The following is a 27,030-nucleotide window of genomic DNA, read 5'->3' on the forward strand; positions in this document are numbered from 1 at the left end:
CCAGCTTGAGCCCAAGGTCGCTGGCTCGAGCAAGGGGTCACTCGGTCTGCTGTAGGCCCCCGGTCAAGGCACATATGAGAAATCAATCAATGAACAGCTAAGGAACCGCAATGAAGAATTGATGTTTCTCATCTCTCTCCTTTCCTGTCTGTCCCTCTCTCTGACTCTGTCCCACAAACAAACAAAAACTATCATCTGGCCTGACCAGGCAGTGGCATAGTGGATAGAGCATCGGACTAGGATGTAGAGGACCCAGGTTCGAGACCCAGAGGTTGCCAGCTTGAGCGTGGGTTCATCTGGTTCGAGCAAAAACTCACCAGCTTGGACCCAAGGTCACTGGCTCGAGCAAGGGGTTACTTGGTCTGCTGTAGCCCCACGGTCAAGGCACATATGAGAAAGCAATCAATGAACAACTAAGGTGTTGCAACGAAAAACTAAAGATTGATGCTTCTCATCTCTCTCCATTCCTGTCTGTCCCTATCTAACTCTGTCTCTGTAAAAAAAAACAAAAACAAAACAAAACAAAAAAAAAACTATCACCTGACCTGTGGTGATGCCATGGATAAAGCATCAACCTGGAACGCTGAGGTCGCCAGTTTGAAATCCCAGGCTTGCCCAGTCAAGGCACATACGAGAAGCAACTATGAGTTGATACTTCCTTCTCCTCCCACTCTCTCTCTCTCTTTCCCCCCCTCCTCTCTCTAAAATGAATAAAATCTTTTTTAAAAAAGAAATGAAGAGAAAATCTATCACAGTTGAAAAATATGGGAAGAAAAGCTTAAGATTTCTGTCTGGTCTTCTAAGCAGTAGTTGGCTCACATAATATCATTCCAGTGAATTTCTTCTATTTCTTGACCCCAGTTCAGTCATCTCATTTATACGGCAGATGGGAGGAAATGTCCTGGCTAGAAGTCACTAAACATATTGCTGGAGTTGATGCATCTCCTTTACTGATGACTTGTTATCTAATTCCATTACCATCCTCACCTGAGGTCACTTGCTGCATTGGGTCCCAGTGAAGCAGGTGGCTGTTACTGCCTTCCGTCTTACTAAGGAGATAATCACAGCTTCATGAGGTTAAATGCTTGGTCCACGGGCAAAAACCAACTGGGTTACTGGCACTAGGAGGCAGTGTTGAGCAGGTTTATAAATGTACTTTGTATACCTGCTGCCTTTGAGGGCTCCAAGCCTGAATGTACCACCTGTATGCTGCTCCCACTTAAGTCACAACTGTCCCCCTGCACCCAGATTTTCCCCACTTGGTGCCCTTACTGCTTTTATTCTTTTCACATCCACATTTGCATGGCCTGGCAGGACATCATTCACGGAGACTCTTTTGCCCTTTCTCAGTGGATCAGTAGATTAACAGTGCAAATAGCTGGGGTGGGAAAAGGGCTCAGTCCTTGGCCCCTTTTAAATCAAGAACCTCTTTACTCCAGCGAACTATTGTCCTGGGCTGGTGTGCAGCTCTGCTTACATTCAAAGCATGGTGGCTATGGTTAAAGAGGCCAACAATGAACTACTTGGTACTTAAAGCCCCCCACATATGACACTTGAAAAGAGATGTAACTCTCTCCTTAATTATTTAATGTAAACATTTATTAACACTGTTACATGTTGGTAACCCTTAGAAGTTGACAATCAAAGAAGAATGTTCAGATCGTAGCAGGGAGTTTTGCCTCCCAGAGGACATTGGGCAATAGCTGATGACATTTCTGGCTGTCACAACGGAGAGAGGAGTGTTACTGGCATTTAATACTTAGAGGCCAGAGATGTTAAATATCATGCAATGCATCGGAGAGTCCCCTCAACAAAAGAATTATTGATCCCAAATGTCAGTCTTGTCCAGGCTGAGAAACCTTGATTTAGGTAAAAATGCCAGTACATTAGCTACTGTTTAACTCTGACATAATTTTTTAGCAAACAGGGATAGGAATCTCAAAGATTTACAAAGCTGGCAATGAGAACAATGGACTAGGAGCCTGATGTGCTTTTTTTTTTTTAAGTAATTTTTTCCATTGATTTGGGAGAGAGAGAGGAAGGGAGAAGAGGGAAAGAGAAATAGCAACTTGTTCCACTCAGTTGTTGCACTTAGTTGTGCACTCACTGGTTGCTTCTCGTATGTGCCCTGACCGGGAATTGAACCTACCACCTTGGTGCACCAAGACAACACTCAATCCACTGAGCGACCTGGCCAGAGCCTATGCCTTTCCTATAGAGATTAAAATGGATAGAAAGGTAAGAAATTTTACAGCATAAAAGAAATATTTGTCCTTTGTAACATTGGGTAATTTCAGGATATTCAAAACTATGTTTGATTTACCCAAAGCCACTGCTAATTTTCATTGCCTCAGTTCTTTTTCTTTTGCAGTTCTGAATCAGCCAGGGGCCCCCAAAACCCAGATCTTTATGAATGGTGCCTGCTCCCCGTCTTTGTTGCCTGCCCTGCCAGCCCCAGTGCCCTTCCCCCTCCCAGTCGTTCCGGACTATAGGTGAGCAGATCTTGAGACACACCTTCTTCATTCCTTGTAGGCTGCGCTTTTTCTTGGTGTCTAAAATTAGCTGTTCACAGAAATAAATGAGTGTAGAGGTAGCTTGCTTTCATTTTAAGGTGGAACTTCACTATTATGCATTCCTATTTATTTTTGTCCAGAATGGAAGTCACTTTGAATATAAGGATTATAAAAGCACATATAACTTAAATATATGTTATGTGTACATCTGTATATATGTATGAGTGTATGTAAAAAAAAGCATAAAGCAGAAAATTTTAAATTTTATGGGATACCACTTAGAGATCACCAGTTAAACCCTTAAGGTCTTCCACTCTATAAACATGTGTGCATGCACGTGCATATACACGTGCTCACAGAATAGACAACATGCCCGTGAATGTAGGTCTGTGTTGTGATGGTTGTGTAGTAGTTAGTTGTACGGGTGTGCCATTGTATTAACCCCCTATTGTGGAAAATCTAGGATCGTTTTACTTGTTGCGTTTGGCTGTAAACCTTTGTTGTATTTGTAAACCACTGGTATTTGTTCCTATTGTTCAGCTCCTCCACGTACCTCTTCCGGCTGATGGCAGTTGTTGTCCACCATGGAGACATGCACTCTGGACACTTTGTGACTTACCGACGGTCCCCACCTTCAGCCAAGAACCCTCTCTCAACCAGCAGTCAGTGGCTGTGGATTTCTGATGACACTGTCCGCAAGGCCAGCCTGCAGGAGGTCCTGTCCTCCAGCGCATACCTGCTGTTCTACGAGCGTGTTCTTTCCAAGATGCAGCACCAGACCCGGGAGTACAGGTCTGAAGAATGACTGTGCCCGGCCCCAAGCCAGACCTGAGCGTACGATCCAGACTGTCCCGCAAACAGACCGTGTGTGTGTGCAAGCAGCCCCACTGGAGTCCTTCAGCCTTCTTGTGTGTTCTAAGAGTGGGCTCCACCAGGGAGCCAGTGGCCCCGATTCAAACCTAATCAGGCTCCCTAGACAGCTCTGCTAGTGTGCACTGGAAGGTGTCGTCATGTTAGGAAAGCATTCGTTATGTCTAGAGCGTCTTTTTACTCACCTGATACAGGTAATTAAAAGAAATCAGACTCTAAAATAAGCCACCTTTTTTATATTCTGATATGCTAGGTGTTCTCAGAGGGGAATTAACTTTGTCAAATCCTCTGATGTTTCAGCATAGAGCTTTTATTTTTTAATAAGCAGGCCCATATAAAAATTGTTGACAAGAATTAGTGAAATTATTAAAGGCAACAATTTAGAAGAAAAAGTGCCTTTCTTTTCCAATTGCTTTTGTAGCACGTCCCTTCTAGAAGACGTACATTCTCTAAGAGTCCTAGAAACACTTTCTGAAAAGCTCTTCCAGGTTTCTCAATGGATAGCAACAGAAGTTACAAGATGCCTAACGAACACCTGCCTTCCCTTTTTGTATGTCATTTTCTAATCTTTCAATTCTTTATATATAGAGTAAAAGCTCACCTGCCAAATCTGCCCCTCAGGAAGAGTCTCTAACTACTTCATTAGTTCCACGTGAACTGCTCGCTGGTTGCTTTTATCTTTTGTATACGGACTGAGAGATGTGATGATGTCATCAACCCATGTGGACAGCCAGAACTGAGCAGTTTGTGCACAGCACCTGCGACTCCTATATTCTTTAGACAACCCTTTCTTATACAAAGATCCACTTTGGATGGTTATCTCATTTATTTATTGCTCATGTAGAGCTCTTAAGGGGGCCAGGGCTGTGTATGAAGACAGCGTTGATCTGAGAGCATGTGTCAGAAGGAAGGGCACTGACCGCAGGGCTGCAGTCTCTCTGGACCTCAGTTTCCTCATTTGTAAAGTGAAGGGTTAGGGGTTTGATGACCATTCAAGGCCAGGCTTTTCCCCAAAAAGGTTAAATTACTTTTTAAACCTAGAACTACAGCAGACACCTAGTAGTATCATTTTGTTAAACACTGCTCACAGAAATTAGGGGATCGGGGAACGTGCAGATACTCCAGTACTTTAACCCTTTTGCATAGTGTATTTTCACCAATGAAATGTTTGTTTTGCATCACATTTGCATAATCAAACTTTGTTTGATTTTTGCTTTTCTGATGTTCTTGTTTAATAAAGAAAATCAAATATTTCTTTATCACTTCATATTCATTTTGAAATATCCCCTAATTTTTGTGAGCAGTGTAGATCTGTATTCTAAATGTATTTGTTTCCAATAGCCTAATACAAAAAGACTATAGTGAGCACTCTCTTCCCTCTTCAGGTAAGTCTCATGAATGCAGCCCACGGCCCAAGGCATTGTGATAATACAGGAGTATCTATGTTTTAGCTAAATTTTTGTATTTTATTTTTAAAAAAAAGGTACCAAATTCATATGGACTCTGTATACAGAGATAAGATATGGTTCAGACCTACCCAAGAGGCCACTCAAGGTAAAGCTGAGAACCATGTTTCCCCTGGTGGGGTGAGCTGCAGACACTTCTAGACAGTGTCTTGGGGTCAGCTAAAAGTGCAAGAGGCCCAGCTGACCGCCATTCCACCAGGCCCAGCACGCGCCACGAGGACTCATGAACTCTTGCTAACTACAGACATACTGTGAAGGTTCTCAAGGCCCTGAACAGCAGGGCGAGAGGGGCCGCTAGAGGCATCTGATCCATTCACTGCTGCTCCCTTCCGGTTCCATCACAGACCCGGGCTTTAACATGGAAACGAGTGCACCCGTGTGGCCCAAGTCTGGTAGAATAAACACCCAACTGCGTGACCATAACCTGCACTGCAAAGTTGTAGCTCTGAGTACCTGCTGTTCTGCCACTGCTCGCTCTTTGTTTGACATCTACCTTTGAAGAAGGATGTCAGGCCCTGAAGGGGCTAACCCTCTGAACGTGCTGTAAACAGACCCTGGTCAGAGGCTAGGGTTTGAGCCATGGTTGTAAATGTGAATGATACCTGTGCAAGGTCTCTTAACCAGACTTAAAGCCAAGTTCCTCATTCTGTAAATTATTAGGCATTAAATAGCAGCCAAATAATCTTTTTCATTTTAAGTTATTTACAAAATAGCTGCTTTTTGCAAAAAGCCTAAGTTAAAAGTAGTAGTTTATGCCATAACTGATTTATGTACTTGCTAAAGGTACCTTTTGTATCTGCTGTGTATTATAGCAATAAAAGAATCATTTTATTAGGAAAAAAATCAAGGGGTATTCTTTCATAATTTACTGAGTTGATGCAAGCATCCTTTCTGAACTCTGCACTGTTATGTAATATCAAACCTTTTCTTTCTCTGTTGGTAGAGGAAATGCCTGATTCCTCTTCAAGTGGAAAGGAGAAAACAGAAGTACTAACTGAAAAATATGTTTACTTTCTGGTAGGCAGTATTTTACGAAAGGTCAGATTGACCCGTGGAGCCAGAACCTTCTTGCGGACGGGGAGACTGTGATACCAGTGTGCATTGGTCGGGTGGTTCATCATCAGTAAACTTCCGTGGGCCAGCTGAAGCCTGACCACCTCCACCTTCCGGGAGGGGTTTTTCCCTCGAGAATCTTTATGCCGGAAGAAGAAGTCCCTGCAGGCCCCAAAGGAGACGGAGGCGATGGGGCTCCCAGGAGCCAGTTCTCTTTCATCATCTCGGTGTTCCCCGATGTGGTCATAGCCATCTTTATACCTGCAACGAGAGAGCATGCGCAGTTCACAGAGCGGCCTTCTGCAGTGCGCCACCACTGCAGCATCCTCATCTTGCCACGGTGTGACACGCTGCCCCCTGCAGGCCGGGTGCTGCAAGGCTGGAGAACCCGACTTGCGTCTACAGGCGAGCCAAGCCTGGCGTTGTTATCCAGTCCCGGTCGGTCACGTGCTTTAAAACTCAACAACCAGTAGAAGCCAAAAACCTATCTCCTGGTTCTGGTTCACCTCTGTAACCTCTGTCATGAAAAGGCCTCTGCCGGCACCTAGAATAAAATTCATACTCCTTGCACAGTCCGGATCTTGCCCACCTCAGCTCATCCCACACCCCTTTCCCTCATTAACTGCTTTCCAGCTATTTCAATGGGATTTTCACTCCAAGAAAGTCCGAGATACCTCTGCTCTTCCTCCCACAGGCTGTGCGGGGCATGCTCTCTCCATTTAGTTAACAGCGCCTGTGTGAGCCCTCCTCTAACTGCCATCCCTAAATTGAGTTGTCACCCAGTGCAGTACTGCCCCACTCTGGGGAATGTCTGGAGACATTCTGGTTGCTATTGACTGGGGAGAGGTTGCTACTGATATCTAGTGGGGGGAGGGGCCAGGGATGCTGCTCAGCCTCCTACAGTGCACAGGACAGCCCCCACCACAGAATTACCAGATCCAAAACGTCACTAGTGTTGCTGTAGAGAAACCCTTCCCTAAACCCAGATCCCTTCCTCCCGGCCATTCTTGATCAGGTCAGCAAACACATATCCACGTCTAAAATTATCTTCTTTATTCATCAGTGAGTCGCTTCTTACTTCCCACTGCGGGCGAGCTCCATGAGGACTGACTGTCCACGCCACTCCACTACCGCAGCCCTGGTTCACTAAAGGGTTATTTGTTGTGAAATGGATAAAATGTGGTGGAATCCTAAACTCTTCCTTTTGGAAGAGGCAGAAGATTGATAAAATTCAGTGCAGTAGTCTAAAAAATTTTAAATAAAAAAATAAGGCCCTGGCCGGTTGGCTCAGCGGTAGAGCGTCGGCCTGGCATGCGGGGGACCTGGGTTCGATTCCCGGCCAGGGCACATGGGAGAAGCGCCCATTTACTTCTCCACCCCCCCCCTCCTTCCTCTCTGTCTCTCTCTTCCCCTCCCGCAGCCAAGGCTCCATTGGAGCAAAGATGGCCCAGGCGCTGGGGATGGCTCCTTGGCCTCTGCCCCAGGCGCTAGAGTGGCTCTGGTCTCAGCAGAGTGACACCCCGGAGGGGCAGAGCATCGCCCCCTGGTGGGCAGAGCGTTGCCCCTGGTGGGCGTGCCGGGTGGATCCCGGTCGGGCGCATGCGGGAGTCTGACTGTCTCTCCCCGTTTCCAGCTTAAAAAAAAATAAAATAAAAAATAAATAAAATAAGTAGGGGCCCTGGCCGGTTGGCTCAGTGGTAGAGCATCGGCCTGGCGTACAGGAGTCCCGGGTTTGATTCCCAGCCAGGGCACACAGGAGAAGCGCTCATCTGCTTCTCCACCCTTCCCCCTCTCCTTCCTCTCTTTCTCTTCCCCTCCAGCAGCCAAGGCTTCATTGGAGCAAAGTTGGCCCGGGCACTGAGGATGGCTCCATGGCCTCTGCCTCAGGCACTAGAATGGCTCTGGTTGCAGCAGAGCAACCCCCAGATGGGCAGAGCATCGCCCCCTGGTGGACGTGCAGGATGGATCCGGGTCAGGCTCATGCGGGAGTCTGTCTGACTGCCTCCCCATTTCCATCTTCAGAAAAATACAAATAAATAAATAAATAAATAGGGTGTCACCTGTTAACAAGCACAAAGTTGAAGGTCTGTCCAGTCACCAAAGAAACACGATCCCGGACTCGCTCCAGTACTGGGATCCAAGGCTTCGGAGACAGAGTAAGGCCTGAAAACGTGTAGGCCAGGCCAGGGTCGCCATACGTTGCCTGCTTCCTTGGCACGCTGTGCCACTTCCCAAACACCTGCACCTTGGCCAGTGCACCTGTGCAGATTAAACACAGGAGCTCAGAAAACCAGGCAGGTGAAGAAAGAGAAGTAAAATAGGAGTGACTTTTAACCTGACCGAGGACCCCTCCTCAGAAGTCACTGTGGCTTGCCCCAAAGTTTCATGTAGGAACAGTGATTCTTGTCCTATGCCCAATTTTTTTAAAAAACACCGTAACTTAATTGCCTTAACTACATACAGTAGGAACAGAATGAAGAGGTTCAAAGGGGAGTAAGATAAAGTTAGGTGATTTTGCCAACTGTAGGGACTGACTAAGGGTATAGGGCCCTATGGGGTTAACACAGCTTTGCAGTACTGTAGTTCTCAGTGTGTGGTCCCCAGAAGAAGCATCAGCATGACCTGAACATTCAAGCACTAGACCAGTGGTTCTCAAACTTTTTGAAGTAAGGGCGCATTTAAAATCCTACAAATAATTGTAGGCGCACTATATACAAATTTCTGAGAAATATGTTATAATAATTCAGTCAAATATTAAAAAAATAAAGTCCAAGCGTGCTTTTATGGTAATTAAACAAAATAAATACAAAATTAAATTTATTCTGACATTAAAAAACATTTTTATGTTACATTTTTTGTTATGCTTTATAGAATTCATAAGAAAGAGGGGTTAAAAAATTTAAAAATGACAAAAAGTTATCTTTTTATATATATAGATACATTTTTAGTAAGATTTAGTAAATTAGGCAGGTCCCGGCGTGAATGTGTTTTTTCATTCTTGTGTTTATGAGAAACATGAGCCTGATATGTCCTAGTGATTTCTTCAATGTTTGGGCATATGTTTGAAAGGAAAACTCTCATTTCTTCGTCAATACACTGAAGAATTCCTCTCTCTTTACTCTTGTGTTGAGGGTAGAAAATCTTAATTCACATAAACAGGATGTTGAAAATTGTAGTAAAATGTTCAAAACTTTTTTTAGATATTGCCACATATTCTTCTTTTATAGAAATCCAGAAGGCTTCAAGAGACAATTCCTTATGTTTAATCATCAATCCAAACCCCCCCACCATACATATCACCTTAACTCTACACCAAACAAAGGATAGAAGAAACTTGCCTCCAGTCTTTCTGGGGAACATGGGGGATAGTGTAAACAATCCAGCACCACAGCTTAACAGCCTTTTGCAACCTACTCAGGTAAGTGAGGTGGGGGGTTGGGCAGACTGTCAGCTTACAGCCAATTCCCGGTACCTCTGTCCCCCAAAAATCTAAACTCCAAAAACCCTGTTGGTTTTTTGGTCTCCAACAGGCACATATTTCTCTGGAATACCACAGGGCACACTTTGAGAACCACTGCACTAGACTGTGGGGGGAGGGCCCAGCAACTGGAGTTAACACATGCAACAAAATCCTCTGGGTGAATTACCTGGCATGTGCTGTTTCTCCTACTAGACTAGTGTTCCTTGGCTCTGGCTGCATGTTAGAATCCCCTGGAAGCATTCTAAAAACAATGATGCCCAGGTTGTACCCCCAGCTATTCCGATTCAATTGATCTTGGTCAGAACTCAGCATCTTTTTACTGTTTTTTCAACTTTCCCAAATAATTCTTCCAGTGGAGATTCACTCTAGTCATTTGTCAGCTCCCAGTAGGCAGGCAATTCTGTTTTTGTTTTTGTTTAAGTTATTTCCCAAGCGCCTATCAGGGGCCTTGGCACACAGGGGCCCAGATAATATGTGTTGACTCAATCAACAAACTCATCAGTAATTAATGGTTCCTGAGTTCTGATTTCTCTAAACATAGACTAGGTTTATCAAACAATCCTTCAATACACACCGTACACCTCTGCTTACCTGTAAAATACTCCACTTCTTGCTCCAACTCTCGGAAAATCTCGTCTGCTTCGGCTTTGCCAAACAGGACCGTGTAACCGCAGTCTAGGCCCTCGGCTCGGATGCATCTCCAGCTGGGGGTTGCCAAGTTAACACTACTCCCGGGGGGTTCTCTCCTGGGCCTTTTCTTGCTGCTTTCCTCGTTCTCTCCCAACTCTGCTGGGCCTTCTGTCTGCTCTTCCTCCCTCTTTTCCAAGATGCCCCCTGGGACCCTCTTCACCAGGAATCTGTCCATCCTGTCTCCACAAAGTAAAGACTCAGAAGTCAGTGGTGGGGCAAAGAAAGAGACATTACCCAGGCTCTGTCTCAGGTGCAAAAAAAATTGCTCTATGGCAAAGTGACTCACAGCAGCATTCTACCTTATTGTTTCCAAGTTTCCATTTTAAAGTCCTAGAAAGGAAGTAAGTATAGGATTAAAGCTGGAAAGGGTCCCTTAGGATGATGGGTTCTGCCCAGCGTCTCCCACACCTGGCTATGCTAGAATCGGCTGGCAGGCTTGCAAAAACCCAGACGCCTGCACTCCACCCCCAATCACCTGAACATTTAAAGACACCCCCTGCCCCGGAATTCACACACCACCGGCAAGTTATGAAACTACAACCCAAATCCTCACTTTACATATGGGGAAAATGACACTAGGGAGAAAGTAGGGTTATCCAGAGGAGCAGTGTGTCTGTCTCCCTTTCACCCATAGCTGACTGTCCCTCCCACACCAGAATTAAAATTATTAAAATGAATAAACAGTACGGCGATCCTCACATGGATGATTCTAAATCTACATGTAAAACGATTACACGTGGATCCACAGGCAAGCACTCTGAATTCAGATAGAAAACAAGAACTGTAACATATGCGTGGAGTGGGGGTACCAAGGGTCGTCTTTAAAATATCAGACCGCGCAGTTTCGAATCCTACAAACACTGTCGGAAACGGGGACGGGAAGGAGCAAACACTCACCCGGGCTGCAGCAACTGCTTCCGGGTTAAGTCCCGCAGCAAGCTGGGAAATGCAGGCAAACTTGCAAAACAAGGCGGGAGCGGCTTCCGGGCGCCACCTGTTGGCCTTTTGGGCGTGTTGCAAGCACTACTGTGTTTTTAGTTTAACTACTAGTATTTGCTCTTCAACTGTTAAGGATCATCTGTGGTTCAGTGCACCTCTCCCTGGGGATTAATTTGGTGTCCCGACGGGGAGTTGGGCTACCAGCATATTGTCGCAGGTAGAAGCAGGAGTCCTGCAATCCGACCCAGTGATTTCCATTTCATTTCTGGCCTCTTTCACTTAGCATAATCTTTTCAAGATGTATCCTTGTTTGTATAAGTTGTTCCTTTGATAGCAGAGTAGTGTTCGGAATAGTGTTCCATTGTACTGGCGCCCCATAGTTTGTTTCCCTGCTTACCCAAAAAGGAACATTTGTATTGTCTCCAGTATTGGGCAATTACAAGTAAACTCGCTATACTCATTTCTGTGGAAGCTCTTGTGTGAACATAGATTTTAATTTCAGTTGGGTAAATACCTAAGAGGATTGCAGGGTCACCTGGTAAGTGTATGTTTTACTTTATACAAAACTGCTAAACTGGCCTGACCTGTGGTGGCGCAGTGGATAAAGCGTCGACCTGGAAATGCTGAGGTTGCCGGTTCGAAACCCTGGGCTTGCCTGGTCAAGGCACATATGGGAGTTGATGCTTTCAGCTCCTCCCCCCTTCTTTCTCTCTCTCTGTCTCTCTCTCCTCTCTCTCCCTCTCTGTCTCTCTCTCTCTCCCTCTCTCTCTCCTCTCTAAAAATGAATAAATAAATTAAAAAGAAAGAAAAAACTGCTAAACTGTGTTTTCAAAGTGGGTATAAGTGTAAGGGGTTAAGTTACAATAATTTATTGTAAAGGCAGAATCACAGAATTTCCTGCAACTAGTTAAGGCACTGTATATAACTAAGAGCTTAGTTCACAAACCTTAACCTTTATTTTGTGACCTAAGAAATACAGGTAGTTCTCTTGCAGAAGTTCCCAGAGGCACATGACCTTAGCTGTTCCTGGGAGACACCTGCCCAAGCACTGGATTAAGGTACAGTACCTTACAACATTATGCAGATGGAGACAGAAATAAACAAGGAAAGAACACAGAGGATGATTTTAGGTAACACAGAAACTATAAATAGTGACGGGGCAGAAGGCCTTTCAGAGGAAGCTGAGATCTAAAGCTTCCAGGTAGGAGGACAATGCATGCACGGGTGTCCAGACAACACAAAGGTCAATCTGGTTATGTCCAGTGAATGCTGAGATCCAGATTCAGTAATGCCACTGTGGGCTTCTGTCAGAGAGGGATGCAGCCTGGCCAACAGAGTAAGAGTTGTAACATATTGTACCTTAATCCAGTTACATAGAGACACCAAGTCCAAATGAATTTTTGAGATTTATTAATTAGCCAGCTGCATATGACTGTAAAGCCAATAGCCACAGCCATCATCACAGCTGACTGGCCCATGCAGGTTCGCGTTTGATTTGGACAGATGGTAATGAAACAATGGAGCCAAGAAGTGGTGGGCCATCATCTTTAATCCTAGCTTGTACCCATTGGGCATGTAAAAACACACACTGGGCTCCAAAAGCCACTCATTCAGTGCTCACAAAGCTACTGACTTATCCGAGTTTTCTAGAATCAAAGGTTTCTAGCTTACTAGCCTTATTCACCTCTGTTCCCCATCTCCTTCTCTCTGCAAAAACTCTGCACTGACTGACTTCTCCTTTAGCACTCCACCATCTTGGCTGCCTCTCCTCTCCTCCATGTGGCCTTTCTCTGCTCTTCTTTTTCTGCTCTCTCCTCTAATGCTAATCTCAGGAACCAAGAGAGAGTAAGCTCCCAGTCTGCCCCACTTTATAGTATAGAAATCAAAACCCTTAATCCAATATACAAACAAGAAAGTCTCTGATACAAAGTCACTTAGGGCCCTGGCCGGTTGGCTCAGCGGTAGAGTGTCGGCCTGGTGTGCAGGAGTCTGGGGTTTGATTCCCGGCCAGGGCACACAGGAGAAGTGCCCATCTGCTTCTCCACCCCTCCCCCTCTCCTTCCTCTCTGTCTCTCTCTTCCCCTCCCCAGCTGAGGCTCCATTGGAGCAAAAATGGCCCCGGGCGCTGAGGATGGCCCTGTGGCCTCTGCCTCAGGCTCTAGAATGGCTCTGGATGCAACAGAGTGACGCCCCAGAGGGGCAGAGCATCGCCTCCTGGTGGGCATGCCGGGTGGATCCCGGTTGGGCGCACGCAGGAGTCTGTCTGACTGCCTCCCCATTTCCAGCTTCGGAAAAATGAAAACAAACAAACAAACAAAACAATTAAAAATAAAAAACAAAGTCACTTAGGGTGGTGTTGGTCAAATACGTTTGTAAATATGATATATATGTTTGCTCACTTATAGTTTGTATTGGGTGTGGAGGACAGGCTGTAAGCAGGCTGGGTCATTATAGCCTAAGTCTTAGTTTTAAGACTAAGCTTTTCCCTACACCCTTGACTGCATGATGTGGGGTGGTGTACTCTCATGAGGAATCCAATTATGTCTCAGATAAGTGACTTTGAATCAGAGACTGCCTTGTTTGTATATTGGATTAAAGGTTTTGATTTCTACACTGTAAAGTGGGGCAGACTGGGAGCTTGCTCTCTCTCTGTTCCTGAGATTAGCATTAGAAGAGAGAGCAGGTTAGAGAGCAGAGAAAGGCCACATGGAGGAGGCCAGGAGAAGCAGCCAAGATGGTGGAGTGCTGAAAGAGAAGCCAGTTAGTGCAGAGTTTGTGCAGAGAGAAGGAGATGGGGAACAAAGGAAAATGAGGCTGGTGAGGTAGGCACCTTTGATTCTAGGAAACTCAGATAAGTCAGTAGTGTTGTGAACGCTGAATGAGTGGGTTTTGGAGCCCAGTGTGTGCTTTTACTTGCCCGCCGGAGTAAACGCAAACCTGCATGGGCCAGATGGCTGTGATGATGGCTGTGGCTACTGGCTTTACAGTCATATGCAGCTGGCTAATTAATAAATCTCAAAAATTCATTTGGACTTGGTGTCTCTATGTAACCTGTGGATTAAGGTACAGCACTTTACAACTCTTACTCTGTTGGCCAGGCTGCATCCCTCTCTGACAGAAGCCCCTCCCACAGCTAGGATAAAGATGATGACCCGCCAGTTCTTGGCTCCGGTATTTCATTACCGTCTGTCCAAATCCACTGCGAACCTGCATGGGCCAGGCGACTGTGATGGTGTCCACGTTGTAAAGCCAGCAGGCAGGGCCGGGGCCACTATCACAGCAGCCCGGCCCATGCAGGTTCGCATTGGATTCGGACAGTCGGTAAAGAAACAGCGGAGCCAAAAACTGGTGGGCCATAGCCTTTAATCCTACCTTGCACCCGGCGGGCAAGTAAAAATACACTCTGGGCTCCAAAACCCAGTCACACTCAGTGCTCACAAAGCCACTGACTTATCCGAGTTTCCTAGAATCAAAGGTTTCTAGCTCACCAGCCTTCTTCTCCTTAGTTCCCCATCTCCTTCCTTATCCCAGATACAAACTCTACACAAACTGGCATCTCACTCAGCACTCCGCCATCTTGGCTGCTTCTCCTGGCCTCCTCCACGTGGCCTTTCTCTGCTCTCCTCTCTGCTGTCCCCTCTAATGATAATCTCAGGAACCAAGAGCCAAGTCCCGTTCTGCCTCCCTTTTATAGTGTAGAAATCCAAACCCTTAATCCAATATACATAATAGGGAAGTCTCTAATACAAAGTCACTTCTCTGAGGCATGATAGGATTGTACCGCCCTACAGCAAAAAGGGTGGGAAAGGCTTAATCCCAAAACCAAGCCCCAGGTTACAATGATCTCCAACACACATTAATATCACCTGGGCGACTGCCTCCTCGTGTTATCTTTAACAAAGTGAGCATAATACATTTTATCCGCCCAACAATCCACCCCTATGCTCACTTTACTACCCACAATTTACATCACCAGCATTCCTGTGCAAGGAAATTAGAACATTACACAGATTACAATAGCAAAAATCATACAGTTTCAACAATTACAAAGGTACACTTCACCAGTCTCTGAGCACTTTGCCCAAAGCGCAAAATGTCCTCGGCCTTCTTCCTAGCCATGGGAAAAGCTTCCCGGGGCAGGGGAGCGCTTCCAGCAAAGCCACCCCCCACCCCCATCAGGGTATTTCACATTGTCCAAAATCCATAATCCGTAAGTCCATCCAACAAAGGAGCCAATGCCCACTCCGGTCGTAGTCCAGGAAATCAGTCCACGCACATGGGGCATCAGCCACCCCCCTCATCCCTGCCGTCCTCGCAGGTCTTACACTGTCCCAAAGAGGAGCACGTGGCAATGGCAGTCAGCATTTCCATCTTTGCTCTGGAGAACATGTTAACGTCCATCCTATGTTCCCAAAATCGCAGACCTACCGGGGCCGCAGTAGATGCTCCTTCCAGCTGGGCTTCCATCTCCTGGAGACTGCGGATTGCAACTCCAGCCCAATTCTCCTCATCCTCCAAAGAGGAACTGGAAACATCAGCTCCTGCTGCCAGGCTCAAGCCCCGGGCTGCCGCCGCCTTCTGCTCCGCAGACCTTGCAGCTCCGGACCCGGCCTCAGCTTCAGCCTCAGCCTCAGCCTCAGCCTCAGCCCCGGCCTCCTGCCGCTGCTGGCTCTCTGCAACATCCAGGGCAAGCTGCAACTCACGAACCTCTGAATCCTCCTCCAGCGTTTGCTCCATTTCCAGGCAAATCTCGAACACCTGGTTGGCCTCCTCCAGTGCTTCCTCCAGCTCCAGGGTCAACATCGGTTTCTCCTGCGTTTGCTCCATCTCCTTCCACTGCTCGGACAGCCTCTTCCACAGAGCTTTCAGTTTCCTCACGCATGGCTGTAAAAGTCAGCCAGCCTACAATCCCCAAAAGGACAGCCATGGGGAACCCTAACACTAGCCAGTCCTCTACTCCACCGCTCAAAGGCTCCTTGCCGATCTGTATCGAATCCTGCCACAGACTACGCCAAATGTAAAGCCAGCAGCCCGGCCCATGCTCATGCAGGTTCCCATTGGATTCGGACAGTCGGTAAAGAAACAGCGGAGCCAAAAACTGGTGGGCCATAGCCTTTAATCCTACCTTGCACCCGGCGGGCAAGTAAAAATACACTCTGGGCTCCAAAACCCAGTCACACTCAGTGCTCACAAAGCCACTGACTTATCCGAGTTTCCTAGAATCAAAGGTTTCTAGCTCACCAGCCTTCTTCTCCTTAGTTCCCCATCTCCTTCCTTATCCCAGATACAAACTCTACACAAACTGGCATCTCACTCAGCACTCCGCCATCTTGGCTGCTTCTCCTGGCCTCCTCCACGTGGCCTTTCTCTGCTCTCCTCTCTGCTGTCCCCTCTAATGATAATCTCAGGAACCAAGAGCCAAGTCCCATTCTGCCTCCCTTTTATAGTGTAGAAATCCAAACCCTTAATCCAATATACATAATAGGGAAGTCTCTAATACAAAGTCACTTCTCTGAGGCATGATAGGATTGTACCGCCCTACAGCAAAAAGGGTGGGAAAGGCTTAATCCCAAAACCAAGCCCCAGGTTACAATGATCTCCAACACACATTAATATCACCTGGGCGACTGCCTCCTCGTGTTATCTTTAACAAAGTGAGCATAATACATTTTATCCGCCCAACACACGTCTACTGGCTTTACAGTGGGAAAGGGTTAGTCTTAAAACTAAGCCTTAGGGTATAACAACCCTGCCTGCTTACAGCCTGTCCCCACACTCAGTACAAGCTATAAGCTAGCAAACCTATATATCATATTTACAAACTTATTTGACCAACACCTGGGGATTATCACGATATAATTTACATTTTAAACGCATCACTTGGAAGGAAAGAAGTGACCAGCCAGAACTGTAGCAGGAGATGGAGAGCAGCAGTTGAATTCAGGCTTTATTGTGGAGACAGAACCCAGGGCCCGTTGATGGTTTGGATGTGGGGAGGGAGGGACTGACAGACAAGACTCCTCAAAGTCTCCCTCAGCCTTACAGGTCAGGCCCAAAGTCAAAGTAGTATCCAAGAACTCAACAAGTACTATTTTAATGCTAATTTCACTACCACAACTACTCAACAGGACAGGTACTTTTATCTTTGCAGGGACTTGCCCCAAGGCATAGGTATGATGCTTGAATAAATGGAAGAGTAGTGAAAAAGCGAACCGCCTTAGGGAACCTAGCCCACAGCAGCCCCTCCCGCACATGCGTACTAGGCCCTCAGTCGCCCCCTGCCCAGCCCACGCCCTCGGTTGGAGCATGCGCGCGCGGTTTGGCGCGAATTACAGACTACTTGAACCTGCGCCAGGTTCGCGGGTCCCAGGGCGGCGGGCGTTCGCTTCCCCCTCGGCTTCGGGATGATCGGCCAGAAGACGCTCTACTCCTTCTTCTCTCCGAGCCCCGCCGGGAAGCGACGTGCCTGCAACCCTGAGCCAGCTGGCCGGGGAACCGGCGTGGCGGCTCTAGCAGAGAACGGGGATGCAGCGGTAGGGCACAGCGGGAACCGCTAGTGCGGCCGGGGAAGGGGGAAGGGAGAAGGAGAGAGGCGGCGGACCCCAAGCGACCAAAGAGTTGCAGAAATGCGCCCCTGACTTATTAAATTGGGGTCCCGCGTTCAAACAGCTTTCACGTGTTCAAAACCGCCTTAATTTGTTCAAAACAGCCGGTGCTGTCCGTCGCCATGCTGAGGAGGCAGCCAATAGGGGCGAGCAATGGGGCCACCCTCAACGTCACCAGGCGTGCCGACCAATCGGAGGGAAGGGGCGGAGCTTCGAGAGCTTTTTTTTTTCCTCCGGGCTTTTGCCGCGAAAAGAGCGCATGGGGGTGCGAGTGGCGGGGCGGTGGGGCGGGGCACCTGGTTGTGGGGCCACCCCTCCAGCGAACCGCTCCTCTCTGCCAAGTTTTAGTACCAAACACGAAATTGGGGGCATCGGCTTGCTAGTGCGTGTCTGGGCTAAGGTCTGGGTTTTGCACCGACAGTCGAGTGGGGCCGAGACCCACAAATGGGCATCTTCAGCTTTGGGCCTTTGGTTTGGGGGTGGAACCTACGGATGCCTAGAAGAGGCCCGTTGCACCTCGTGACCCGTCATTGCGGGGTCCACTTGCAGGCCAGCCCCGCCAAGAAGGCCCGGTCGGAGCAGGAGGAGCCCGGCACACCGCCCTCGTCGCCGCTGAGCCCCGAGCAGTTGGTCCGCATCCAGAAGAACAAGGCCGCGGCCCTGCTCAGACTCGCGGCTCGCAATGTGCCGGTGGGTTTCGGTGAGAGTTGGAAGAAGCACCTCAGTGGGGAGTTCGGAAAACCGTACTTTATAAAGGTAAACGGGCCTGACCAGGCGGTGGCACAGTGGATAGAGCGTCGGACTGGGATGCAGAGCACCGAGGTTCGAGACCCCGAGGTCGCCAGCTTGAGCGTGGGCTCATCTGGTTTGAGCAAAAGCCCACCAGCTTGGACCCAAGGTCGCTGGCTCCAGCAAGGGGTTACTGGGTCTGCTGAAGGCCCACAGTCAAGGCACATATGAGAAATCAATGAAAAACTAATGATTAACCCTTTTCATCTCTCCGTTCCTGTCTGTGTCTGTCCCTTTCTCTGACTCTCCGTCTCTGTAAAAAAAAAAAAAAATTTTTTTAAATAAATAAATAAAAAGAAAAGGTAAACGGGAAGGTAGCGAGCCCTTTGTCTTGTTAATATAGCAGGCCAAGGCTACGTTTATAGGTTATTGCTTCCGAAGTATCCTATTTTCCCTTCTTCCAAGTGCTTCTTAAGCTACGGGGGTAAAATGAAACCATGGTGTTTTGAATCCACACATTTATGTTACTTAAAATTTCTAAAAGACTAAGATAATATCCTGACTTCTTTTAATCCATTTAGTCTGCTATCCAGGAAAGGGTGACAGTAAAACCACAAAGCAGAGTGCATGAGACCTAGCTCCACCTTAAGAAAGAAGTGGGAGGGTTGGCATGAACAGCAAGTCAAAGCTTGTAGGCCAATCAGCATTGACCCAGTCCAAAGAAAGGGAGGGCTTGAAGAGATTGAGTAACTATTAGGTGGGGAGCTGGTACTGTTTTTTTGCTTTTTTTTTTTTAAGAATTTGAATATAAAACATAACAAAGAGATAATACTTCAACTAACTTTCTTTTTGAATTTTTATGCTTTCGGGTGAGACTCCGATTGTAAAGCTAGTTTCTCGTTCAATCAGCTAATGGGATTTGTTGCAGAAGAAAGAAGACATTACACCGTTTACCCACCCCCACACCAAGTCTTCACATGGACCCAAATGTGCGACATAAGAGATGTAAGTACAAGTTGAGGATGAATTTTAGTGAAAGAGGGTGGGTATCAAATAATATTAATTAGGGACACTGGAGTTAAGTCACTGTTCACAATTCAGTAATAAGTAAAACACTAAAATTGTGAGATTGGTCAAGCCAAATTTTAACCTACTTAAACGTGTTTTGTTTGTTTGTTTTTTAACTTTTGCTATGTGCTGTTGATGCAGCACGAAAGGAAAATATGTATATTTTTCACATGTGTCTGCTTGCTCTCATTTCTTGTGTTTTATTTAATCTTGAAACCAATCCCAGGCCAGTGTTAAATATTATCGTGGTAGTGATGAGGAAACTGTGGCATGAAGCAGTTGAGTCTTTTTCACCTGGTTATAGTCAACCCTGCCTTGACTTGTAGCTCAGCACTCTTTCTGTCTGACCACCCTGTCTTTTATAGTTCACACCTTCAATCTCTTAACTTCTGGCCCAGATGGTTTTGCCACCCTGTTAACAACTCCCTTTGCTTCTATTCATTATCCACAAGGCCTGCTGCTTAGAGGCTCTGGTCATGCCAGTCTCCTGTTCAGAAGCTTTTCTGTAGCTTCCCACTGTCTGAACTATGAGAGTTGAACGTGATTATGGCCACATCCCACTTACCAGCCTATGTCCATCCCCCACTCAATGGAACAGTGTGGCAGTCGTCTCCTCGCTTCTGTCTTTTGAAATCCAACTAGATCTAGGGCACCTTGCTAGTGCCTGTTCCCCACCACATTTATGATCTGGTTTTCCTCTAATTCCCCCCAGTATGTTTAATGTCTGCTTACACTGGAGGTTTTTATGTTTTATTCTTACCCTTTGCCCTCCCCCCATCTGTAAGTGGAGAGCGGGAATCCGGTGATTTAACAAGTGTCTGTTACATAAAAGTGAAGTAGGTGAATATGCCGTCTTTGTCACGCAGCTACTTCTCATACTTAGCAAACTTAACAATTTTCAGTTAAGAGTAAGACATTTTTAAAATTGATTTTAGAGAGAGGGAGGGGAGAGAGATCAATTTGTTGTTCTACTTATTTATACATTTATTGGTGATTTTTGTATGTTCCCTAACTGGAGATTAAACCCGCAGCCTTGGCTTATCAGGGCATCACTCAAGCCAACTGAGCTACTTGAGCTACTCAGCCAGGGCTAGAGTAAGGACTTTGGATATAGTGCCTCATTTTTGAAGTTTAAAAAAAACACCACCACCAAGTCTTTTTTTTTTTTTTTTTTTCCCAACACCAAGTCCTTTTAAATTCAGTACTATTTTGAGCCTTTTTGAGTTGTATGTCCTGTTTTGAATACCAGTGATCAATATAATTAAGAATAAGAAAAGAGAATGAGTCCTGGCTGGGTAGCTCAGCATTGTCCCAGTACGCCAAGGTTGCGGATTCAGTCCCCCATCGGGGCACACACAAGAATCAACCAATGATGGCATGAATAGGTGGAACAACAAATCGATGTTTTTTTTCTCTTTGTCTCTCTCCTTCCCCGCTCTCTGAAAATCAGTAAATGAAAATTTAAGAAAAGAGCATGAAACTGAGAATCAGATGGCCAGGCATGGCTTCTTTGCAAATGAGCATATAGAGGGACTGGGAGGTTACCTGACTTCTCCAGGGTTGTTTCTTATCCAGGACCAGAACTGGAAAACTTCCCTGCTGGGACCGGTTGTTTTATGCTGGGGCCAGGGTGAGCACCAGCAGTAGGAAGGGAGAGGTCTATGAAAATTTCCTGATTATGGGAATGTCTAACACTGGATTTTGAAGGATAAGGTGTATGTAACTATGGAAGACTCTTAAGAAGGTACACCTTGAGCAGAGGCATGAGAATGAATAAGTGGGCGGCCCCCGGATCAAAAGGACCATCCGGTGTTTTTATACCTTCAGTGACAATGATCTGATTACTTTTCACAGCCTCTGGCTGCCTACTCCCCTTGCTCTTTGACCTGACCTCATTATCTCCTGGTTTCCTTCTAAAGGGTATAGGGGAACAGGCACCTTCCTATGCTGCTGGTGGGGAATTTGAATTGCTTTGATTCACTTAGAAAGCAATTTGGGATGACTGAAAATTTAAAATATATTTACCCTTTGACCAGCAACTCCACTATTAAAACATTCCATAGAAATAAAAGCAGCAGTGTGGAAAGCTCTTGTGTACTAGGGTGTGTACTGCATGGCATTTTGTAATGGAAACAGGCTGACTGCCCATCAGTGGACAGGCTCTATTGACTTGAAGGATTCCCAAAATGTGTGGTGTGAGAAGCACAAAAATGTAGGGGAATGAAGACAATAAGCCCAGTTTTAGAGGTAATTGAAACTGGTTGAAGCGGGATGGGATAGGATAGCCTGGAATGACTAACCACTTTGTGTGTCTCTGGACAGTTGTACTTCTTGTTTTCAAGGATGTATTTACTTGCGTAATTTGAAAAATGAAAGGGGTGAAAGCAAAGTTGACCCCAGCTTGTTCCGAATACCTATGTTTGAAGGGAGGGGGCAGTGTGGCAAGGTGACTGAGTGCAGGAGAATTTGGTGATGAAAAAAATGATGCCAGGTCACCTGCTTTTCTCTGGGGCTTCTTAGTTGGGTCAGCAGGGGGGCTGCCCTTCTCCTTGTCCTGTCCCTTGAATAGGTCATTGGTCAGCCAGGTATTTATTACACTGCCTACACTAGAGTATTGTTTAATTTGCCACCTGTTATTCACAGGTGAAGGTTGTCATCCTGGGACAGGATCCATATCATGGACCCAATCAAGCTCACGGGCTCTGCTTTAGTGTTCAAAGGCCTATTCCACCTCCACCCAGGTACGATTGCTTTATAGATGGCCCTGGTCCAATTATAGTTGCTTTCAGATGTGTACTTTGCAAATCACGTGTGTGCCTTGTGTGGGGGGTTTTCGCTAGCCTTTGAGGTGGGATTCCTCAGTCTTTGCACTAGTGACATTTGAGATCTGGGTCTCTGGGGGAGAGGGTCGGCCCTGTGCACTGGAGGATGTTTAGCAGCACCCATGGCCTCTACCCACCAGTTGCAAATAAATATATAAAGATATAAAAGTGTAACATGCCTGACCTGAGGTGGTGCAGTGGATGGAGCTTCGACCTGGAATGCTGAGGTTGCCGGTTCAAAACCCTGGGCTAGCCCGGTCAGGGCGCATGTGGGAGTTGATGCTTCTTGCTCCTCTCCCCTTTTTCTCTCTCCTCTTCTCTTTCTCCTCTTTCTCTCTCCTATCTAAAAATGAATAAATCTTTAAAAAGTGTAACAAATCATCAGTTTGGTGGGGGAGGGCAGTTTGTTACCTAAGTCTTCCTAAATGCTGCTCCTTAAATCCAAACAGACCAAAATGAAGGGCATGGGCAGGGTTACCTGTCAGAAGGCATGGCTGTAGCTCCTCCTGAGCCAGTGCCATTTGTTGCCTCCTCCCCCTCGGGCTGTCCTTACATGCTGTAATCCACGTCTGTTGGAGGTTACTGAACTTTCAGAATTGTGCTCAAGATGTTTTTTCTTCTGGCTTGCTTTCAGTTTGGAAAACATTTATAAAGAGCTGTCTACAGACATAGATGGTTTTGTTCATCCTGGTCATGGAGATCTATCTGGGTGGGCCAAGCAAGGTAAACCAGCTGCTGATACATGTGTTTCGGGCGGAATTCAGTCTTGTTTCTATCCACTTGCTTATGTTTGTAACAGCTGTAAAGAACGAGAGAGCTCTATCTAATAAAATGGTTAAACTCATGTCAGAAAATGTATCTTTTATCCTGCAGCCAATGTTTTAATCATAATTTGAAAAGTGTGTTCCTTTTTATTATTATTTACATTTGTCCATTTAACCTAACTTTCACCATTTAGAAAGGTGGCCTCACTTCTGTCATTTCAACATAGGTTATGTTGTATGTGTTTAATACCCATCTATTGGGCTTTTTTTTTTTTTTAATTATTAATTGACTTGAGAGAGGGAGAGAGGTGTCCATTTGTTGTTCCAGTTAGACAAACTATAATCAGGATAAGAATATTTACTCTGGTTTCTTGCAGTTGAATTTTTTTTTAATGAAACGCTTTGGCTTCCTTTTATTTTGGGGGGTTATTTAATATCTGATTTGAAAACAATTCTTTCTGATTGCTGTTATATAATGCTTGTTCACTGTTGCAAACTGAGAAGGTGTTGAAAGTGCAGAGGTGAGAGTTGAATGCCCTCTAATCTCACCAAGAGGTAGCCAGCAGTCTGTTGTAATGCTTTCTCTGTGACCAAATCTCAGACAGCTGCTCTGGACTCCTGAGAATGGTTTCCTCGTGTGTTCAGCCCTGTGCCTGGGTGTTAGGCTGACTCGTTTCAGCCTGCCTTTAACCTGCTTCTCTGATGTGTGTCCGTAGGTGTTCTCCTACTCAACGCTGTCCTCACAGTCCGGGCGCATCAGGCCAATTCTCATAAGGAGAGAGGTTGGGAGCAATTTACTGATGCGGTTGTGTCCTGGCTAAATCATAACTCAAGTGGCCTTGTCTTCTTGCTTTGGGGTTCTTATGCTCAGAAGAAGGGCATCGCCATTGATAGGGTACGTGGTTTGTAACAGTTTAAACTAATTGAGAGGTTTCTAGGAATCCTTGCAGAGTTTGGTCCTTGAAAATCGCTTCATAAAATGAAGCTTAATTTCCTTTAAGACTGGTAATTAGTTAGGTTTCCCAATGAACAAAATTTAGACAAATGAGAATGGTTAGTAGTGTATGAGTGAAGCAACTGGTCAACTTCTGATTTAATGCAGTTAGTAATACAGGCATAAGCCTGCTGTATACATAGGAAGGTAACAGATCCCTGGGTACCATTCATTTCACAAACAGTATACTGTAAATGACAACAGCCAACACAATAGCTATTAGGTGTGAATGAATCAAGATTATACCTTTTTTTTTTTTTGGTCAAATCAGCTAAAAATATGTTTTTTGGTGCACTGCCAGAATAGTTTGTGTGCCATGAGATAAAAAAGATTGAAAATTGCCAACCTACCAGGTTGTCCAGCCAGAATTCAGATATCATTCATAATGCCTCCCTGCCTCTCTCTTTCCCCCTTCTACCGCTTTCGCGTTGACCCCTCCCCATCCCATGTGCAGTCAGTCAGTCATAGGTCACCCACTTCCTTTACTGTCTCAAACCGTCCCCACCTGAACACCTTTGCCTTTGTTCGACCCTCCTCTGACCTTGCCTGGAGCATTCTGGTGCCTTCTCCCTGAAGACAAGGGTCTTGGGCATGGCCCTGGTCTGCCATTCAGCCATGGCTCCCCTCTCTTCACCTTCAACTCCAGGCTGACTGCACCTCCCTGTGCCCCACTTCCCTGCCTGCCTTGAACACCCTGCTTTCTTTATAGTATAGTAGAGTATAGAGGCCTCTCCCTTCTCCAGAGGCTGACTAACTCGTCCTTCAAAGCTCAGCACAGGTCACATTTTCCAAGGCCTGTACGCCATGCCAGACAGAGTACTAATACGCACTTGACCTCTTATTTCTCATGATACTCTGTACATGTGACCATTCATTCACTCCTTCACAGTGACTAGATGGTGGGCGCTGTTGATATTCCCAGTTTACAAATTAAAAATGAAATGCAGCTTAGGGAGGCTCAGCAACATCCCTTTGGCTATACAACTAAGTGGCAGAGCTAGGGCTTGAACTCAGGCCTTCCAGCTCCAGGCTCTGCGCCTTTAACTGGGCTGCCTGGCTTTACTTAAGGCCCCTCCTGGACCAGGAAACTAAAGGCAAGGATGTTTGAAAACAATTATTTGTTAGGTAGTTTCTATTTAAATACAGAAACCAATAAATTTAGAAGAAAAAGTCTAGAAACTACAGTTGAAATTTTAAAAATCAAAGTATTCCATTTTTATGATAAGAATTCAGATAGTCATAAGAGGTACAAAACAGAAGTCAATACTTTCCACCCAAATAGTGTTTTGGGTATTTTTTCCAAAAAGTTTTTAATGCAGTTCTTTTTTTTCCACTTTATATATTTTGGAGGGCTTCCCATAGCAGCTATATGTAGCTTGGCCTTGTTCTAGGAGCCATGTGGTGTTCCATTGTAAGAACTTCAGAAAAATATTTTAGCCAGTTGCATAACACTGGATTTATATTAGGTTTTACATGGATAAGAAGTGCTGCTGTGAACTCCTTAAACCTGCATCTTTGTCAGTCTGTGCATCATGGTGTCCTTTAGCAAATATATTCTCAGCGGTGGAATTGCTGGATCATAAGGTGTACGGCACTTAAAAATTGCATAGATGGTGCCAAATTGGAGGCTGAGCCTGGTCCTCTGCAGCCTCAGAGCCTAGCAAAGGTAGTTGCTCCACAAATGAATGAGTAAGTGCACTAATGTGCTGGTATGAATGCTGAAAGCCAGTAAACAGCAAAGTGGGAGAATGCAGAGGGTAGAGGGTAAAGGGAACAGCACGGCTGTCTTCATTCAAGGGCGCCAGCCATCACATCCCTAAGATGTGCCACCTTTCAGTCATTCTCTTGTTCTCTTTCAGAAGCGCCACCACGTGCTGCAGACTGCTCACCCCTCCCCACTGTCGGTGTACAGAGGGTTCTTTGGATGCGGACACTTCTCTAAAACCAATGAGCTGCTGCAGAAGTCTGGCAAGAAGCCTATCAACTGGAAGGATCTATGACCCTGAACTGGGGAGGGTCTCCGGGCAGTTTCTAGAAGCTGCTATTGTAATATTTGTCAGTGACAAAGTTGAATTGAAAAAATAACTTCCCTAGTGATTCATAAGCACTCTGCATACTGGGGTAGAAAGTTTTGGTAAAGTGGCCATGAGCCAGGTTGCCCTGGAGTGGTGGCTTTATTCTGCAAAGACTACCATGTGACCGCATGTCTGTCTTTGCAATGTGTCTTTGGTCTAGAATAACACATTTCAAAGTTCTTGGAAAGGAGAGGTCAAATACTCTGACTCCTCTTCTCTATTCCTTCCTGGTTAAAGATGGGGAGATAAGCACCTTTGTGGCGAATGAGTCCACCACTACTTGTTTTTACCTGCAGGTTCAGTTTTCACTTGTAAGGTGATGGGTGTTTTATTTAGAAAAGCCCCCTTTGCACATCCTGGTGTTTAATCTGGGCCAGGTCCACTGCCCCTTTGAACCTTTACAGAACCCTCAGGCCCCTCCTTGGAGGAAATAGGATTTTTTTTTACAGTTCCCAGAAATGGGTGAATTTCCTGATTGTAGCAGAGGTGAAAATTCAGGAGAACAGTCCTCGTTGTGAGCCTTCAGACTGGCAAAGGCCAAGAGCAGTGGGCTGAGAATCTTGTTTATATTCTTGGGGTGTTTCTAGGAATAAGCAGTGGAAGTTGGACAGGAAGGAGAAAGGTGGGGGTTTTTTTGTCTTGTTTTGGGGTTTTTTTGGAGAGGAAATGCCTTTCTCCTGGTGTATCCTGAATTGGGTTTTTAAGGCAGCATAGTGCCAAAACTTTTTTTGTTTTTATGGACTGAATCACTTTGGGATATCTTTTTCTGCACCACTGGAGAAATTTGCTCTTTTAAGAAATACTTACTCGGATGTATATATGTATTTTTTTAATCTTTTGTTGAAGAAACCATCTTTCTTAGGTCTGCAACTCCATCCTGAAGCCTGTGAGATACTATTTTGCTGTTAGCTGGGTTCAAAGTTAAACCCGCTTGAGTTTGGTAATAAAAGGTTGAAGATTC

At 45.8% G+C, this 27,030-nt stretch overlaps 3 protein-coding genes across 8 annotated transcripts in view; 2 read left to right on the plus strand and 1 right to left on the minus strand.

Annotated features, from left to right (window-relative positions):
* Window positions 1–5,562, plus strand: part of USP30 (ubiquitin specific peptidase 30) — a 30,134-nt gene extending 24,572 nt beyond the window's left edge. For 2 of the 3 annotated variants that reach the window (XM_066370688.1, XM_066370686.1), the window contains exons 12-14: window positions 2,372–2,492; window positions 3,054–3,305; window positions 4,867–5,562. In XM_066370688.1, coding sequence (XP_066226785.1) covers window positions 2,372–2,492; window positions 3,054–3,305; window positions 4,867–4,990 — 497 coding nt within the window. In that variant the 3' untranslated portion in view covers window positions 4,991–5,562. Of the gene's footprint in view, window positions 1–2,371; window positions 2,493–3,053; window positions 4,651–4,866 lie in introns of those variants that run through there. The other variant, XM_066370689.1, reaches the window with a different exon arrangement.
* Window positions 5,563–5,681: 119 nt separating this feature from the next.
* ALKBH2 (alkB homolog 2, alpha-ketoglutarate dependent dioxygenase) lies at window positions 5,682–22,732 on the minus strand. 4 transcript variants are annotated; one of them, XM_066370694.1, is made up of 5 exons: window positions 22,715–22,732; window positions 22,421–22,579; window positions 9,975–10,249; window positions 7,963–8,161; window positions 5,682–6,163 (listed from the first exon to the last, which is right to left on the minus strand). In XM_066370694.1, exons 3-5 carry the CDS (start codon window positions 10,246–10,248, stop codon window positions 5,857–5,859), a joined length of 780 nt encoding a protein of 259 aa, XP_066226791.1. In that variant the 5' UTR covers window position 10,249; window positions 22,421–22,579; window positions 22,715–22,732; the 3' UTR covers window positions 5,682–5,856. The 4 variants fall into 4 exon arrangements, with proteins under 4 accessions (XP_066226791.1, XP_066226789.1, XP_066226788.1 ...); XM_066370692.1 differs by lacking the exons at window positions 22,421–22,579; window positions 22,715–22,732 and adding exons at window positions 10,360–10,403; window positions 10,866–10,934; XM_066370691.1 differs by lacking the exons at window positions 22,421–22,579; window positions 22,715–22,732 and adding exons at window positions 10,360–10,403; window positions 10,773–10,934.
* Window positions 17,368–27,029, plus strand: UNG (uracil DNA glycosylase). Its single transcript, XM_066370690.1, has 7 exons — window positions 17,368–17,545; window positions 18,167–18,373; window positions 19,256–19,351; window positions 22,058–22,155; window positions 22,871–22,959; window positions 23,717–23,895; window positions 25,854–27,029. Exons 1-7 carry the CDS (start codon window positions 17,417–17,419, stop codon window positions 25,992–25,994), a joined length of 939 nt encoding a protein of 312 aa, XP_066226787.1. The 5' UTR covers window positions 17,368–17,416; the 3' UTR covers window positions 25,995–27,029.
* The last annotated feature ends 1 nt before the right edge of the window (window position 27,030 follows it).

Source organism: Saccopteryx leptura, chromosome 2 (genome assembly GCF_036850995.1).
Source record: "Saccopteryx leptura isolate mSacLep1 chromosome 2, mSacLep1_pri_phased_curated, whole genome shotgun sequence".
Lineage (NCBI taxonomy): Eukaryota > Metazoa > Chordata > Mammalia > Chiroptera > Emballonuridae > Saccopteryx > Saccopteryx leptura.

Excerpts from the sequence above, each read along its gene's own strand:
- UNG (XM_066370690.1), top strand. The coding sequence starts at position 17,417 with ATGATCGGCCAGAAGACGCTCTACTCCTTCTTCTCTCCGAGCCCCGCC. Across the intron at positions 17,546-18,166 it reads CAGAGAACGGGGATGCAGCG|GCCAGCCCCGCCAAGAAGGC; the intron begins GTAGGGCACAGC and ends GTCCACTTGCAG. Across the intron at positions 23,896-25,853 it reads AGGGCATCGCCATTGATAGG|AAGCGCCACCACGTGCTGCA; the intron begins GTACGTGGTTTG and ends GTTCTCTTTCAG.
- ALKBH2 (XM_066370692.1), bottom strand. Across the intron at positions 8,162-9,974 it reads AGAAGTGGAGTATTTTACAG|GTGCACTGGCCAAGGTGCAG; the intron begins GTAAGCAGAGGT and ends TAATCTGCACAG. Across the intron at positions 6,164-7,962 it reads AACTTTGTGCTTGTTAACAG|GTATAAAGATGGCTATGACC; the intron begins GTGACACCCTAT and ends CTCTCGTTGCAG.